General features: G+C 36.2%; 1 protein-coding gene across 2 annotated transcripts in view; it reads right to left on the reverse strand.

The window, feature by feature from the left end:
* Positions 1 to 369: 369 nt before the first annotated feature.
* The window catches only part of pard3ba (par-3 family cell polarity regulator beta a), a 164,400-nt gene continuing 147,007 nt past the window's right edge, over positions 370 to 17,762 (reverse strand). For both annotated transcript variants that reach the window (XM_059553544.1, XM_059553545.1), the window contains 2 exons: positions 13,131 to 13,201; positions 370 to 2,410 (listed from right to left, as the gene is read on the reverse strand). In XM_059553544.1, coding sequence (XP_059409527.1) covers positions 2,050 to 2,410; positions 13,131 to 13,201 — 432 coding nt within the window. In that variant the 3' untranslated portion in view covers positions 370 to 2,049. The remainder of the gene's footprint in view (positions 2,411 to 13,130; positions 13,202 to 17,762) is intronic.

Raw genomic sequence — 17,762 nt, forward strand, 5'->3', positions numbered from 1 at the left:
TTATTATCTCTCTTTTCAAATTTGATCAACCTTTTGTTCGACAGTGCTCTCACAATTCATTTATCCCCACCTAACATCTCTCGCTCTTGTCATCCACGGGTTAATTAAACTGAAATTCTGTCCAGATATATGCAAACACTTTAATGCCAAATTTCCTAATCAGCAAGATTCCACAAATAGGTCCATTAGGCCCTAATAACTTCAGCACAGCCCTGTGTAGATTAAATGGTAGAGGATGAATTAGCACTAATCATCAGGAGTAATTATCAGTAATGTTAGATAAGTATGTTCTCTCAGTCATCATTATGAATATGAAGCTATAAGACTGTATAAGACACAATGAACAGCTTCACATGACTGAAGTCATCATCAGTCTGAACCAACACACCACTTTATTTACACAAAAACTTACAGTTTCACTTCAAATAAAAAAGGTACCAAAGTGTCATAGTTAATAAGAATTAATGTCATTAACATTTTATTTACTCCAAAATGCAGGCCTATTAATTTTTGGTTATTAAATACAACATTTGCCCAACTTTAAAACTAAAAAAAGAATAAGGTATCAAAACAACAACAAAAAAATTATAGTCATCCATGTAATTTGATTTTCACAAATTATGCAGATCAGCATTTTGATTTTCATAAAAATATATGATAGCAAAAAACAAAAAACAAATAAACAAACAATCAAAAATAGCAAAATAAAGAAAATTACAGAGTTTATTGTCTCTATTGTTAGGTTTCAAAATTAACTGAAAAAAAAAAAAAACACCGCTGTTAACAAAGAAAACAAACCTAAAAAGATTAAATATGAAATATAAAAACAAAATCCAAGCAAAATAAACACAAAGATAGTAGATTTTCCATAAACATTGGATGAAAATGTGGTATAAAAATACAGAAATTAAAATTAACTTTTCAATGACGAGACAAACACAAGATAACAGCAACTGACTATTCATACACACTATTTAAAAGTTGATAGAGTAGCATGTGTGTAAAAGGTCAAATCTTAAAAGTAAAACACACAAAACTTCATGTATTCTCAGTATCTATCCAGACATTTTCCTGTAAACCACTTCATTCAGCCCTTAGATGTGCAAAAAAACTCAACCCAAAGTTCATTGTTTGTTGGTTCTTGTAAGATCCTGTTTTGACTGGCAATATATCTCCTATCTACAATAAACGGATCATTTTAAGGATATCAGGAAGTATTGTTTTTAAAGCAGTGATCCAACAACAATGATTGTTCACTACAAGAGCCCTGTGTATACAGCGTTTGCACCTACGAGGCAGCATTTACCATCGCACAACTACCATAAAAAGGCTGAAAGGGCATACAAATACCAGGAATATAAAAACCTCAACCTAATGTAAAAGAAAGAAACGTGACATCAAAAGCCAAAACAGTTTGAGACTGTGATATCGGATCAGCTACTTGTGTAACCTCGTCCGTTTTGGTGTTTTTGGGACTCAGAACGACTTTACTAAAATCAATCATGGAGGGAGGTAGTTGAAATAGAATATTACCCTCAAAACATAGCATGAAAACACGCTTTAGGATTGATTCACTGAAAAAAAAAGAAAAAAAAAAGACGGCACCCAACAGCGTTCTGAGAACATCAGTGATGTTTTAGGGTAATAAGAGACTATCAATCACATCCTCAAAAAAATGAATGCATACTCATGAGGGGAAGAAACGGCCATACTATCCACCGCGGATCATCATATTAAACACATTTGTGTGGTATAGTGAATTAAACACATGCTAAACATACATACATACAAACTCGATGTGCTTCTGTAAGCTGTAACTTTTAAACCTAACGGACGCTTGTGTAAAATCGACTTGATGTTCAGAACTGATGCTAATTAAGAGGAAAAATGGGGGACATCCAAAACACATCACTTTAAAAAAAACTTAACTTCAATTTGGAGTAATCGATGGCTGTGTCTTTTTCTTCACATAAGTCTAGGAAAACTAATTAGATTGTTCTTGCAAATGGACACAATTACATAACCAGCACCAACCTACTTCCTCCTCGTCTAGACTGCTCCGATCATTGGCTTTTTCTGCCGGGGATCTTGGTATTGTTCATCTCCGTATGGGCCGTAGCGATCAGGACTGGCCGTCCGATAGTTCCCCTGGTTCAGCGTTTCGTATCGCGGTGGTGCTCTGGCACCAGGGTTTGATGATGGAGGGACGTCCTGCCTCACTGGACCCCTCTGTTGAGCTGGAGATGAGGGATAGTAACCTCCTGTGACCTCTGCGGGTCTAGGCACAGGCAACCGGGGAGATCGTGAAGGATAGTTGTCTTGATGGGTCTCGTAGATGGGGTTGGGGTAATGGACGGGGTCTCTCTGGTTGGCCCAGTTCTGGTTCGAGTAGTCCTCCACTGGCATCCTCCTGGAAAACCAATATCACAGATAATGAAGGATCTAGTAAGGCTAGGAGTAGTTCAGTCAAACATAAGAAATCTTTCATTATTTACCCACTGTGTTGTTCCATACACTCTTAAAGATGAAGATTCTAAATAAGGGGTTTCGCAGTAATGCCATCGAAGAACCATTTTTGGTTCAACAAAGAATTTTTCAGTGGACAGTTCTTAAAAGAACCATTTTTTTCTTAAGCCGAGTTTCCACCACTTGAATTTTACCCAGGAACTAGGGACTTTGGGCTGGTACTCTGAGTGTTTCCACCGCAGGAACCAGGGTCTAAATAAAATTCTGGGTAAAAAAAATGCCCCTCAGAAAGTCCCTGCTGGCGAGGTAGTACTTTTTTAAAGTTCTGGAACTTTTGGGGGCGGGACTTGCACTAAACATCCTGATTGATTGAGTTCACGCAGCATTGTGATTTCAACCACCATTTATTCAGATCATTTTCAAAATATTACTGTTATTTTGTCATGAAATGCAATTTTAAAAGTATTTTAGGAGAGAATGTAGTTGTTTAAAATCGAAATCTGCTGGTTTTTTATAAAGAAAGAGCCTATATAAAAATGTGTTTCACCGATTTTGGAGACTATCATCTCCACACGATCAGCGAGAGCTCAGTGATCATCTATCCGCCGAGAAGCTGCTTCACCTCGGCTAGTCCTCCTGACATTTTCTGCTGGCTCTGATGTCTCTTTAGTGGTTAAACAAAATATAATTTGTTTTGGGTAAATCTAACAGGTAATCTTTGGTCTGTATTCAATTTATCTATATCTTAAAATGAAAATAAAAAGAGGCAATTGATATAATATTTTGTTTCATTGTAATGGCTGTATATATACACATTTCCCTGAACTAAGTACATTTCTGCGGCTTTTATTATTTTTAAACTACCAAGGATGCAAGTCCGAAATTTGCGTACTTTGTATTGAAAAAAAACGCACACAGACCTACGTCACCAGACTATTTGCCTAATCTTCGCGGTACTTTAGACTGCGGTGGTAACGCAGAAAGCAACAGGTCGGGGGGGGGGAATAGTTCCAGGGGAAAAAAGTTCATGGTACAATTATTCCGGGTAAAATCAGTGGAAACGCGACAATAGTATGAAGAACATTTAAAGGGATAGTTCACCCAAAAATTAAAATTCTCCCTCGTGTTGTTCCAAACCCATAAGACCTTTGTTCATGTTTGGAACACAAATTAAGATATTTTTGATGAAATCCGAGAGCTTTCTGACCCTGTATAGACAGCAATGCAACTGACATGATATAGCCCCAAAAAGGAAGCAAGGACATTGGTAAAACAGCACATTTGACATCGATGGTTCATCTGTCATTTTCAGAAGCTACAAGAATACTTTTTGTGCGCAAATGAAAATCATGCCTCATTTTTGGTGACATTTTATTTGAGATCTGATTTTTTTTTTATTTTCACCTGTTCGTCTCAAAGCTGTAATATGACTTTAAAAGAAATATGAGTCTTACAGTGGTTTAATGGTGCATTTTGCCCTTTTTGAGATTGACTGATGTGGTTAGGGTTTTAAAATTCTCTGGCATAAATAAAACAGCATATGGGTGTGGAACAACATGAGAGTGAGTAAATTAGGGCAATTTTCATGGTCAACATATCCATGCTGCTCTGTAGCACAACCTGACGACCAGCATGGTTCTTCTGAAGTTGGTTTACTAAAGAAGTCTTGCTGGTTAAGCTAGTTAAGAAGCCTTGCAAGGAAACCAGAGCACCATCAGCCCATGCTAGTGAACTCAACAGGATCTAACCGTTGGGTATAGGTCAGTTCTTCATTTATAGCTTCAGATTTGGGCTTAAAATAATGAAAAGAAAACATGCAATTTGTTTTTGTTTTTTTTACAGGGTGGATTCACATCAGTTTAGTTCTGGTACAGAAGGTAAACAGCATTCAATCCCCAAAACTGAAATACTTAATAATGTGTAAACAAATTAAACATTTACTGTACAGTACATTCACTTACAGAGACCCAATCTCTGCGATTTCGCAGAAAAATGACTGCACTACTTTAGTCGTGTCATTTGCGAATAAATAAAAAACGAAAGAGCCTGTTGTAGGCAGTCTGGGAAATTAAGCCAAACAAGATAAAAGCTGCGGCTACAGGAGGACCAAAGAAATGAATAAATTAAAGCCTAAAGCAGGGGTCTTTACAAAACTACATGAATAAATGGAGGGCATCTGTAGATCGAAGGGTAATGGATATTACTGTATAAGGAAGAAAAAAATGCATTATGCATTTGCATTCTTAGGGTTACAGCATACATTACTTATCTAAATGTTGCATCCGTCTACGATCCCAACCCTCCACATGGCCTATAAAAACTAACAAGGGGTAGCAGGGAACCTTTATGTCAAAACCTGTACTGCACAACATGTGTGTGAAGGTTTCATGCGTGCAGCGTTTGATGTTTAATATAGTCCGCTCTAAAGCGTGACCGTAGTCCGTTCACTATTTCACCTGCCAAAGTTAGTTACAAACACAGAAGCGTGTGGGTGTGTGTAGACTGTGCACTGTACTGTGAGGTGTGTGTGTGTGTGTGTGGTTATAATCCGTCAGCAGCGCGTGTAGTGTGTCTGTCAGCTCTGACCACCCAAGAACAACTGAAACAGAAATACTGCAGTCTTGAGCCTAAACAGTGTGTGTGGGTTCGTTTAAAGGCTGGAGACAGATAAGGGCCAAACATAGCCAGACTCAAGACTCCAGACTAATATTACTAATGTTTCATTTTGCTTTCAGAGAGACTGTATCGATAGCACTCATAACAAAAACGCTTCTATAAAGAGTAATAATATGTTTACAGAGAACTAATAGTTCATAATTGCAGGTGGATTTAACAGCAATGAACATCAGTGAAATCTCAGAGTATGAATCCTTAATTATTCACCGTTCATTTTTTAAAACCATTAGAACGGTTTCTAGAAGTTGGACTTCATTAAGTTTTATAAATGTGCACCAATGAATCTCAGATTAAAACAACCGTCTGCTCATAAAACAAAATTAATAAGGGCTTTATTTCCCGATATCCACAACAACACTTATAAATTGGGAACAGAAATTCATCTACAGATCACTTTGACTTAAGATGTATTGAATATAGGTACCCCCCTAGAATACGCACAATATACTAGAATATGATATACTGTATAAAACTCACTACCTTGTGTATACTAGGAAATCTTAGGTTTACACCTTAATTCAAGACATTTTTACATCAAATACAGTGGTATATATATATATATATATATATATATATATATATATATATATATATATATGTATATATATATATATATATATATATATATATATATATACAGTACAGACCAAAAGTTTGGACACACCTTCTCATTCAAAGAGTTTTCTTTATTTTCATGACTATGAAAGTCACACTGAAGGCATCAAGGGCTATTTGACCAAGAAGAAGAGTGATGGGGTGCTGCACCAGATGACCTGGCCTCCACAGTCACTGGACCTGAACCCAATCGAGATGGTTTAGGGGTGAGCTGGACCGCAGACAGAAGGCAAAAGGGCCAACAAGTGCTAAGCATCTCTCGGGGAACTCCTTCAAGACTGTTGGAAGACCATTTCAGGTGACTACCTCTTGAAGCTCATCAAGAGAATGCCAAGAGTGTGCAAAGCAGTAATCAAAGCAAAAGGTGGCTACTTTGAAGAACCTACAATATGACATATTTTCAGTTGGTTCACACTTTTTTGTTATGTATATAATTCCACATCTGTTAATTCATAGTTTTGATGCCTTCAGTGTGAATCTACAATTTTCATAGTCATGAAAATAAAGAAAACTCTTTGAATGAGAAGGTGTGTCCAAACTTTTGGTCTGTACTGTATATATATATATATATATATATATATATATATATATATATATATATATATATATATATATATATATATGGTGTACATGTAAGTTACACTTGAATATAAGATAAACAGTTTAGTCTAGAATATACCATATGATATAAAGTAATTTATATATGTAACCCTATAAAACCCACAATATAAGATATATAAACCATTTAGTCAACAGCATGAAATATATACATCATACACTAGAATAAGACATTAACCTTATTTACCCTGCATATTTCATTCACACTAGAATATGATATAAAGTCCATCTGGACATTTCATTTATACTGCAAATACACTATAATAAATCATATATAATACTTTATAACATATACCCCATTTACACTAGACAATGAATGTGCTACACATTTACTTTCAACTTAGGCTTGAATTTTTTGATATAAAGACCATTTACATATTTGATATATACAATGAATACAATAAGAATATACCTCTGATTAAAGCAAGATTGTTATTACTTCATATAATACATGATAGTTTATATATATACACACCTCAAAAGCGCACAAGTATATGGTATAAATCATGTAATGAATATATATATAGCCTACTGTTTACACTAGAATATTTTATAAATACTGAAATTTATAAGGTACAGAGCCCATTTAATCAACAATACATAATATATACCATGTTTACACAAGAGGATTTGATATCAACTTAAATACCCCATTTAGTATGATATATATACCTCACATACACTATTATATATGTATATGTGACACATGACATTTTTTTCATTTACACCACAATATATGATGTATACCCCATTTACACTTGAATATATAACACATACCTCATGCTCACTATACCGTGAGATAAATACAAGGGGCTTCGAGCAGAAGTTAGCGTGCTAGATTGGCCATAATGAGAAATGCCGTGGGTTATAGACTGTGTTCTGGCAGCTGAGGATTAAAGCAGGCTTACACACACTGCTTCATCTCCGCCGGGACCGACACGAACTCTAGCTTGAGCCACTCGCTACAACCGTACCCGAATACTGACCCTGTGATCCAGTGACCCCATGTTAGCCCAGAGGCTTAGGGTCACAGCTGAGTGAGTATGTGTAAGATGGCCAGATGTGTGTAAGTGTCTATAATTATGCATGTGTGAGGGAGTGTAAGAATAAGCACATGTGTTTGAGATCATGTGTGCATAGGTAAGAGATGGAAGCACTGTATGGTAAAGGTCATGTTTGTGTGTGTGTTATAGCACCACATGTGCTTATTTGAACAACTGCAGGTCAAAGTGTCTTTGAATTCGCATTTATAATATGCAATGGAGAACTCCGGACTGTTTGAGAATGAACAAATGTCCCTGAGCTTGTGTTTGTGTGTGAAATGGACACTACAGCCTGCAGTAGGTGATGTGATTTAAAATACACGGTTAAAAACAAAGTAATGTCAAGCCCTGCAATCCATCTCTCTCACGCTAGCACTAATCAACACTTAACGCTCGGAGAAACCAGCATGTGTGAGCAAGCCGTCCGCTAACATATTTTCCGCCTTACGACAAGGGAGGAATCTGTTTGCCTGAGCTCCCTGCACCTGCCCAAGACGTTCGGAAGGAAATTCTTCTCTTGGCTTCTAATTTGACCTCAACTCCTGTGTCTTCCCCTAGAGACAGACGTGCACACACAATACCAAACAGCTGGTGGGTGAGGGTGAACAAAGGAGGGTGTGTTGAATTGTAAGTAACAGGATGAACTTATGACCAGTCAATGAGCGAGAATGGATTAATGGACTGACTCAGACTTATGCCAATGTTCTAAACAATAAACTGCCAAAAAAACAAGACCAGGAAATTATAGTTTGTACGTAAACGGATAGACCGATGAATAGGTAAACAGACAAATGGATGATAAATAATCTATACATGCATGTAGATAGATAGATAGATAGATAGAATATACAGACATGCAGGCACAGACAGACAGACTGAGAGGCAGATAGATAGATAGACACAGACCGACAGAAACTGTGTTTATCTACCGGACTGGATTAATCTATAGCCAATTATGTGTGTAGAATTGGTTAGATATATTCCATCTATGGCACTAGTTTCAGACATTAAGGCCGTAGGGAAAACAGGAGCTGATGGAGGCAGAAAACAAAATAAGAGTTTCATTTCCAAACACTGATTTCATTACTGCTCCTGTGTTTCAAGGCAAACAATGTTAAAGCAGAACACAGTCACTGCGCTTTATTTACTTGAAAGCGAAGCGGCAGCCACAGCCAAAACCCAATATAAAGCAGAGTGAGATGTCATGAGAGAATGAAAAGAAGTAACAGTGGTTTCTGTTGCCAAGATGAATGAACAAAGAAAAGCACACTCCTTCCTGATAATCTGAATCAAAACATCCTTTTTATAGAGGCAGAACCTCGCCATCTTAAATAAACGAATCCTTTTTAATCATAATTTCACTGTATGTTCTCTAGCAGAGCTGAACGTTCTCAGGAGTGCTGCTTTTATTGGCAGTCGCACAACTGGTGGCTTTCTTGATGCTCTGTTGTCTGTTCCAGCTACATGGAGTCTTCTCTTTAATTTCAATGATTTGGTCTTGGAAACTATTGTTTTAAATGAGCTGTAATTTCAAACACATGCTGAGATGTAAATATCCAAACTGTACTGAGCGCTGTCCGTTCTCAAGCTCTGTTTGCAGACAGTCGTGGTGTTGTGTAACCTCCTGCCTTTGGCTGATCTTTATCCAATCAAATGCAGGCTTAAGACTCAGGCCAATTAGCTGGTGAGTCTGCTGGGATAGAGCTCTTCACCCTAATCCACCTCCTGCTGAGGCTAAATGGTAAAGGAAATTATTATTTTGTATGCAAATGCAATGACCATATGTCAAAAAGCAAAAAGTTTTCACATAGTGACAAAGGTTACGTGATGTTAACAGAAGATATTTTTACTAAGATTTTGACCCATTTGGCAGTAAAACATGCATGTGTTAAATATAGTTTCAGAATTGAATGCTAAACTTATTTTAGTATAAAACAAAATGTTATACTAATAAAATGCTATACTACACAACGTAATGCAACTGTGATAGAGTAATAAAACAAGCCAAAATCCAAAACAATGAAAGAAAACAAAGAGAATGACCCAAACTGACCGCTTTTCATAAAGAAATAAAAGCAAAAATACTGTAACGAAATTTAACAAAACGTACTGTTATGTTTAATTGTGTTTTAACGAAAAAGAAATGCAGAGAATGAAAGCTTTTGAAAAGAAAATAAATATTGTTCAAACAAACAAAATCAGTGTTAATCAAATAACTATTTAAATGTGTTTTTAATTCAAATAAAGCAAAAATATTAAATATTAGATTAAAAAAAGTGCTAAAATTACTTGTTACTAAAGAATGACTAAAACTTAAAAGCTGAATAGAATTGTTTTAAGATTTTAAAATTAAATTTCAAAAGAACATACAAATTCCTAAAAATATAATTAAAAATGTTAACAAATACTATAGAAGTATAACTATACTAGTATACTATAATAGTACGACACTAAACAAAACAAAGAGAACGATCCTAACAGAACAAAACTTTTTTCTAAAGAAAAAAAAAACACTAAAAATACTGTAATGAAATCTAATGAAACAAAATGGAATTCAGTGTAACGTTAAATAATGAAAGAAATAGAATGCAAGTAGAATGAAACATTTTGAAAAATGAAACACCGTGAAAACAAAACAATGAAACAAAACGGCGATAATTTTTAAACAAATCAAACATGATGAAACCAAACAGGGAACACAACTTTTCAACAACAGCCCTATACGCAAAAGTTGTGTATAGTCAATGCAACAGAATACATTTCTAATTTTTTTTTTTTTAATAAACTGATTTTTAGTTATATAAAAGAACCATAACATAATGAATCAAAACAAAATGTAAGTTTCATTCAAACCAGCAACCTTCTGCTCACCAGCTCTGAGCTTGAACCACTACACCACATCACCATCCTCAGGTCTCAGTGAGAATGCTGCAGACTGACTGATTGTGTGTGACTGCTGCATTATGGCTCCTACAGAGGAACACAGTATAAAACTGCTCTCTGTGACAAGAGTGATGTGACATTCTGTTTGATGTGATCGGTTTCAGCCTTGAGGAACTTTCTGAAAAGACTGAAACAAGCACTTTTGCTTCTACTGAGTCATACATACACGCGCAGGAAGAGAGAGAGAGAGAGAAGGCACACAGGGAAATATATGCTAATGTAACGGAGCGCAGTCATTTGAGAGGAAATGGGCCTGAATGAGCACCCTGAGGGAACCACAGCACAAAGTTCAACCCTGAAAAATGTATTTCATTTCATTTAAATAGTCCGCTGTTATGAATACATCGGGGCGGCACTGCTGCTTCGGGGAGAGCTGGGAGCCGCAGGAGGGCTGAGGTGGGAGTTTATTTTTGGCGAAAAAATATCAAAACAAGATGTGGCGCTTGAGAAAAGTACAAATACATAATTTCATATGCAAAGGAAAACTTTGTTCAACTCGCTCTTATGTCTCATTTGGAGGTGTTTTACAGGTCTAAGTTCTTGAAAATATGCTTTGATGTGGATTTGGGTGGATTTCGAATACTGAAAACTCCAAATCTAGATAAATTATATGATAAAGTCTAAGTAGATTATATAACCATATATGACATATCTACTCTACTAAGATACTTCAAAGAATACCATGATTTAACTATGGTTTATAAAAAAAAAAAACATGGTACTTGTCCATACAAAAATGGTACTTTTGTTGGTATTCCTTAGCATTTAGGTTCACAAGATCTCAAAATGCAGTTTTAACGCACTTCAAGTAACTTTCTTAAGAAAAATTCTCCTCAAAGTCCACCACAAAAAGAAACCTAAATTAAGAAAACAGTTTATGCTAATGCCTCTTTCTTGTGATTATCTTGTGAACATCATTAGGAAATATTTATTATTTATTTATTTTTGCATTTGAAATTTATTTTGGACATATCTGGGGCCGACAGAAGCTAAGAAGATATTTTGCAGAATATTGGTGTTCAAACAACATAAGATCCCATAAAATGTCTTATTGTATGAACAAAAAACTATTTTCAAAGCATCTGATGATGACAGAATTTGTGTTCTTGGGTGAAAAACCTCTGCTTTGTTGTTCGTCAACTACTGTTATTTTGTTCGATGTAGTGGACATATTCATGAAATTCACTTTAAAATTATCTATATAATATTCAGAGTGCAATTAGATACAAATTTGGCTTTAGCTGCCCTTTAATGTGACCCAAAACCATTTTACTTACACTAGCTATGTTTCCATCTAAAAATGTGAATTTAACATATGCAAAACTGGAACAATCGCATAAAACATTTATGGATGTTTCCATCCAACGAGTCAAAGAGAACAAAATAGTCACTTTCTGGCACAAAATATCTCTAAGAAAACTAGAAGAATCCACTGAATATAATAATTTTCATATGTAAAAAAATTACTTGCGGTTCAGAGAGAGCAGATGTAACAATAAATGTGGTTACTGCTTTTAGAGGTGGATGCCTGCTGTTTGGGAACGCAGTTATGTAAGACAGTAATTATACAGAAATACTTTTCAGAAACAACATATAGACAACGAGATTGGTCTGCTGGTTTTTCCAAGTTATCCCATCTCATAGCGCAAAGTCACATGACTTTTTCAATGCACATGGTGGAATTTATTCTGTAAATGTGTTTTCATCGTAGTTTATGCGCATTTTCTTTCTTATTGGATAAAAAGTTTATCCTACTCAGTTGTGCGTATATATTTTTTTTATGCACATTTTTTGAATTTAAGTGCATCTTGGTGTTTCCATCCAGCAGTTATTTATGCTATAATCCAAAATATGCATAAAAAAATGTGACCCGTCACGGTCGTTTTTTTGCAGAATCTGTTAGTTGAGATCATGAAGAAGCCTCTCCGTGTTTGAGATAGCAGTATTGGTATATTTAAAAGCGTATATTTTGAGGTTGAAATCGGCTTGTTTTTCGGAGATTCTAGCACGCAGTAGGGGCGTGTCATTGTCTGTGCGTATTTCCATACTGGATAAGCTGGCTTTTGTTTCTTTTGTTATTGCCCTTGCCCTCCGAGGGAAGCGTGGCTACTTATTATGCAGCGCTCTGGCCGGCTCTAGCTGATATCAAAATTCAATGAAGATGGACGCCGCAAAGATGATCGCAGACGAGCTGAACCGTGGCCGTTACACCGAAAATGTTTTGAAGTACTGAGATCTGAGCGACGATGAAAGCGGCATAAGCAGCATAATAAGACTGTATAATATCCCTAATCTACAACTGAGCAAAGATGAAGACGAGGAAGAATGTATTGGACTGGCGTCAGACGAGTTGGACCGTGGATGGAAACATAACTACTGTGAGCTACCAATATTCTGAAGGCCACAGTTGAGCCATGTCATATCTGTGTATGTGCCTGAAGGAGAATGATTGAAGCACTTAAGAACCCGGGATGTGAGCCAGAATAGCATTCCCAGCTTCCTGTCTGGATCCCGGTCCTCTGGGAGCAGATCAGGTGAATATTACGGGATGAGAAAAGCACTCGGAAGGCAAACACTCATGATTTAATTAGGGGGCTGAAAGAGGATTAGACTGAGCGTGTGTGTGAAGGAAGGGAAGTCCCCTCCACCTTCCCCAGTCTTGTTTTGTTGACTCTCTGGATCCAACAGTGCCACATATGTCCAGCATATGGTACAAGAACATGCAAACCTAAGCACAAGAGAAAATACACACACAAAATGCAGGCTTACCTGGGCACGGAGGCGTACAGTTGATCAGAGTCGTTGTATCTGTGGACCATTCGTGGATCAGGCCCTCTGATCTGTGGAGCACAGAGAAATCGAATTAGATTGTCACAATCTTCTAATGTGACATTTAGATGTGGTTTTAAAGGTGAAGAGTGTAATTTCAACAACTGGAAGAAAGCATTGGTGACTATAAAAACCAGTGCATTATGAAAACCATGTTTATACTTAATTTGTCTGTGTTTTTAATGTCAAAATGTGAAGAGACACACATATAGGATGTGCACTTATATACACAACCATTCAAAGGTTTGTGATCTCTTGATATAAGAGGCAACAAAATCAATAATACTATAAATATTTTTACAGTTTTTGTTTTCTATTTTAAATGTATTTTAAAAGGTAATTTATTCCTGTGATGGCAAAGTTGAATTCCCAGCATCATTTCTCTATTACGCCATCATTACTCCACTACATATCATTATCAGTGTTGAAAGCAGTTGTGCAGATTAATTATATTTTTTTTCTGGATTCTTTGGCAAACAGAAAGTTCAAAAGAAAAGCATTCATTCAAAATAAAACTTGTAACATTTTAACATGCAAACAAGTTTTTACTGTCCCTTTTGATCAATGGAATGTGTTATTGCTGAATAGAAGTATAGATTTCTTTAAAAAATACAAAACTTACTGACCCCATGTTTAACATGTTTATGACTTGGGAAAAAAAAGTTCAATATGTTTAATCCTAACCTAACCCTAAACAAGTTTGAGATCTGGTTCAGTACTTTGACTAGTCGCGGTGTCTCACATACACTACAATGTGGGACTTTTTGTTGCTGAAAACTCAAATTCCGATTTAAAACATCAAAAGGCAATAAACTTGAGAGTTGTAGTGTGCATTGAAGCTAGAATATGTAATGAAGATAGATCAATTCACATCATGTCTGTATGACGACTATAAATCAGGGAGAGCAAGAGAGGGAGAAAGGAGTAAACAAGAGAGACAAATGATGCAGCTCGACTGATTTAGTGGAGAAAAAGAGGTCAGTGTCGTCAGAGAAAGTCTTCATGACCATTTTCCTCACCCTCTGGGTGTAATATGACCCCCTCTCTCCAAAAACGTTATACTTAATATATGCAGGATTCATGAATTATACAACTACCCCGTTTAATACTATAATTACTGTCAGTATGAGCTATTAACTTCAAGTTAGCACGACCCTCAAAGTGCAGAACACAAACAGCCAATGACAAACATGTTACTTGATTTGTAATGCATTTTCTTGCCTCTGCAAACATGAAGGCAAATTGGTTGCATTATTTTCCCATTACATCTCCAATGGTTTTGTTATGAGTACAATGAATAATTAAAACTTACGCGACTATTCCAAGACTTTGCAAGCTTGTGTAAGAGAAATAACTTGTGTTAGACACACATGGCAGGGTTTAACAGTAGTCTCATATGACCGCAGTGGGATTGTGGGAGTGCTGTGTGTGGCAGCTCCTGACAGATGAAGGTTAGAGGCATTATGTAAAGAAGGGCAGCTCATTTCTGGGGACTATGTGAGGAAAATGGTGGCATTTGTCTCAATGAGGCATTTATAAGTGCACGTCCTCCCGCGTGTAATGGCCGCCCTGAGCACTACCCTGCATGCTAAGTGTGATCTTTAAACACAAAGGTGTCTCGCAGGGATCTAATGTCAGCGAGAGTAAGAGAGAGAGATGACGAAGTGCGTGCGGCGTAAAGGTCACATTTAGAGAAGCAAGAGATGATTGTGGGAATGATAGACCGCTGGGCACGCCAAATGATCAGAACGATAAGCAATTCCTCGCTTTCCTCTGGTCCTTTCATTCTTTATTCCGTCTACTCTGGACTTACAGGTGATCAGTCATGTGCCTATTGTCACAGATGGAAATATTTATTCTGTCGCTTCTCTCTCCAACTTTTCTTTCTCCACAGATCAGATCGCACTATTGGGAGCAAAGACCTAAGTTTCCAATGTAGAGGTCAAGCTATATTTAAAATATCGGAAAATAACACCTCTGATGTAAAACACATTTGAAACAAATGCACGTATTTGTTTAAGTAATACAATGGCTGGATGTTTAAATGCTACCATATTGCTTCCATATAGGGCCAGTTATTACAAAACACCAGAGACAGAGTGATTTTTGGATCCTCCACATTACCCACGTGTTTCTCTTCACTGCCCACAGATGTTATCTCGGGCACAGGCGATTGATCTTCAGCGGGTAATTAGCATTTTAGGCAGAAAGGACAAGACGTGGGCTTGCTGCCAGACGCTTGAATCCAATTGAGAGAGAGAATTTGAAACTTTGCCACGACAGGCTTGGTGGTCCGGGCGAGTTTTACCCTGTGGGGTCAAAAAGGATCAACAAAACCTGCTCAACCCTGCTAAACCTCACCAAAGGGGAGGGGGGGGGGGGCACTGGGGCACCATGGCAACCATGCTGCCAAAAACCAGTTGAGTCTTTGCGGTGCTGTTATCAGATCAAAACGGCTGTGTAGACGGATGAAGGAATCGTGCTCTGCTGTGAATGCTGTGAATCTGAGAAACGTGCATGTTACACCGGTGAACTCGACTGAGACGGCAAACACTCGCCACAACAAACGTGCAAACGTTTACAAATAGGCATATGGCACTCATGCGTACAGATGCAGGGAGATTAGACGCATGCGTTTGAGGAGTTTGATTTAATGCAGAGAAGCACATGTAAAGCATGAAGGACAAGGTCACCTAAAGAAACCTACAAATATATGCAAAGATGCTTGGCAATAAACATCTATGTTACACATAGTAATTAAATAATATACAATTTATAAAACGTTCAAAAAACATTGTATCCATACAATTAAATATTTCTATATATACTGTATATACACACCACCTTTAAAAAAAATTATTCGTTTATATGTATATATATTTAAAAGTAGCATCTTATGCTCACCAAGACTGCATTTATTTGTTCAAAAATCCAGTAAATACAGTAATATTATGAAATATTATTACAATTTAAACTAACAGTTTTCTATTTTAATATGTTCTAAAATGTAATTTATTCCTGTGATGCAAAGCTGAATTTTCAGCTTCATTACTCCAAGGCTTCAGTGTCTCATGATTCTTCAGAAGTCCTTTTAATATACTGATTTGCTGTTCAAACATTTCTGGCTTTACAGTTCCGTTAGAACAATTTAATGCATCCTTGCAGAATAAAATTGTCATTTCCTTAATAAAATAAATCAGGTATTATACGCATGTTGGTTGTATATTAGACAAACGCACATTCCACTAACATGATGGGAGTAAATTTGAAGTCCTCAGTAACTTTTGTTCTTTATCATTACTTTTTGGTAATGAGATTCCATTGATTTGGGCAGAGTCAAACTTCATTCCATAGGGAAAAGACAGTCTGGATAGAAGTTTTGTGGTTGGACTCCAACAAGCTTATCACACTTCGCAACAAACACAAACTGTGCTCATCGTTTGCCACAAGAAACTCAAGCTGTGAGAAATGTCCCCAAACCTCTGCTGTGCTTCATCACTTCAGCTGAGTGTGTGTGTGTGTGTGTGTGTGTGTGTGTGTGTGTAGCAGACACTTCACCGGACACGCTTATTTTTATACACCACAGCTATGAAAGCAAGTAAAACAGCCTGGCACTTCATTATAAAATAAGAGCACATTTTCTCAAATAAAAAACTACAGCTGCTTCTCCAGCTCGTTGAAGTTGAACTGCATTGTGGTTGTGAATAGGATCCAGAAATTGCAATTTGAAAATAAGGAAGTGGAATAAAGATTTGAAAATAAATAATAAACTTGGAATAAGTGTATTTTTAACTAGTATAAAAAAGTATTTAAGTTTAAGATTCAGTTCTTAAAAACAGACTGATCTGTTTAAAACGATACCAGGATTATATATTTTTTTATTTAATATATGTATTTTTTATTTATATTTAATAATTTAACTTTCAGTTTATTTAAAAAAATAATTAAAATGGAAGACCACTTCAACTAATTTAGAATTTCAGTCAATTATACTGATAATTCCAATAAAATTTCAAGTGTTTAAAGATTATTAACAAATGTATTTAACTGCTATCAAGCTATTTTTGTTTATTTGTTAAGTTTTAAAAGTCTTGGAGTTGTATAGTCCTTACAGAGAGATAGACCTGTTTAAAAGTTCACCAAGACACATTAGTAAATGAACTTTTAATTTACATAAGATCACTTAATTTCCCAGAATGCCATTACCTACTGAATTTTTCCAAACTGTAATTTAGTAAAAAAAAAAATTTTTTTAAAGAAATTTCCTGTGTTAAAAAAAAACAAGTTATGAAAACATGCTGTGAAGCTGCTTAGAGGTTACAGGTTTTTATGATTCCCAATTTAGTAAGTGTTTATTTAAACAAATCATCTACTGAACACAATATCTTGGTTTAGTTTGGTTTAGATAAAGGCTCATTTAGTTGGCAAAGCTTTAGTTCAAGTCACTGTTTAAAGTCACTGCAAGGTAGACAGGTTACTTTTGTCAAAGTTTCCACAAAGTCGTCACCATACTCCACTTCAATGCTAAAACAAACAGGTCTTAAACAGGCCGTGATTCTATCGCTGGTTGAT

Source organism: Carassius carassius, chromosome 7, assembly GCF_963082965.1.
Source record: "Carassius carassius chromosome 7, fCarCar2.1, whole genome shotgun sequence".
Classification (NCBI taxonomy): Eukaryota; Metazoa; Chordata; class Actinopteri; order Cypriniformes; family Cyprinidae; genus Carassius; species Carassius carassius.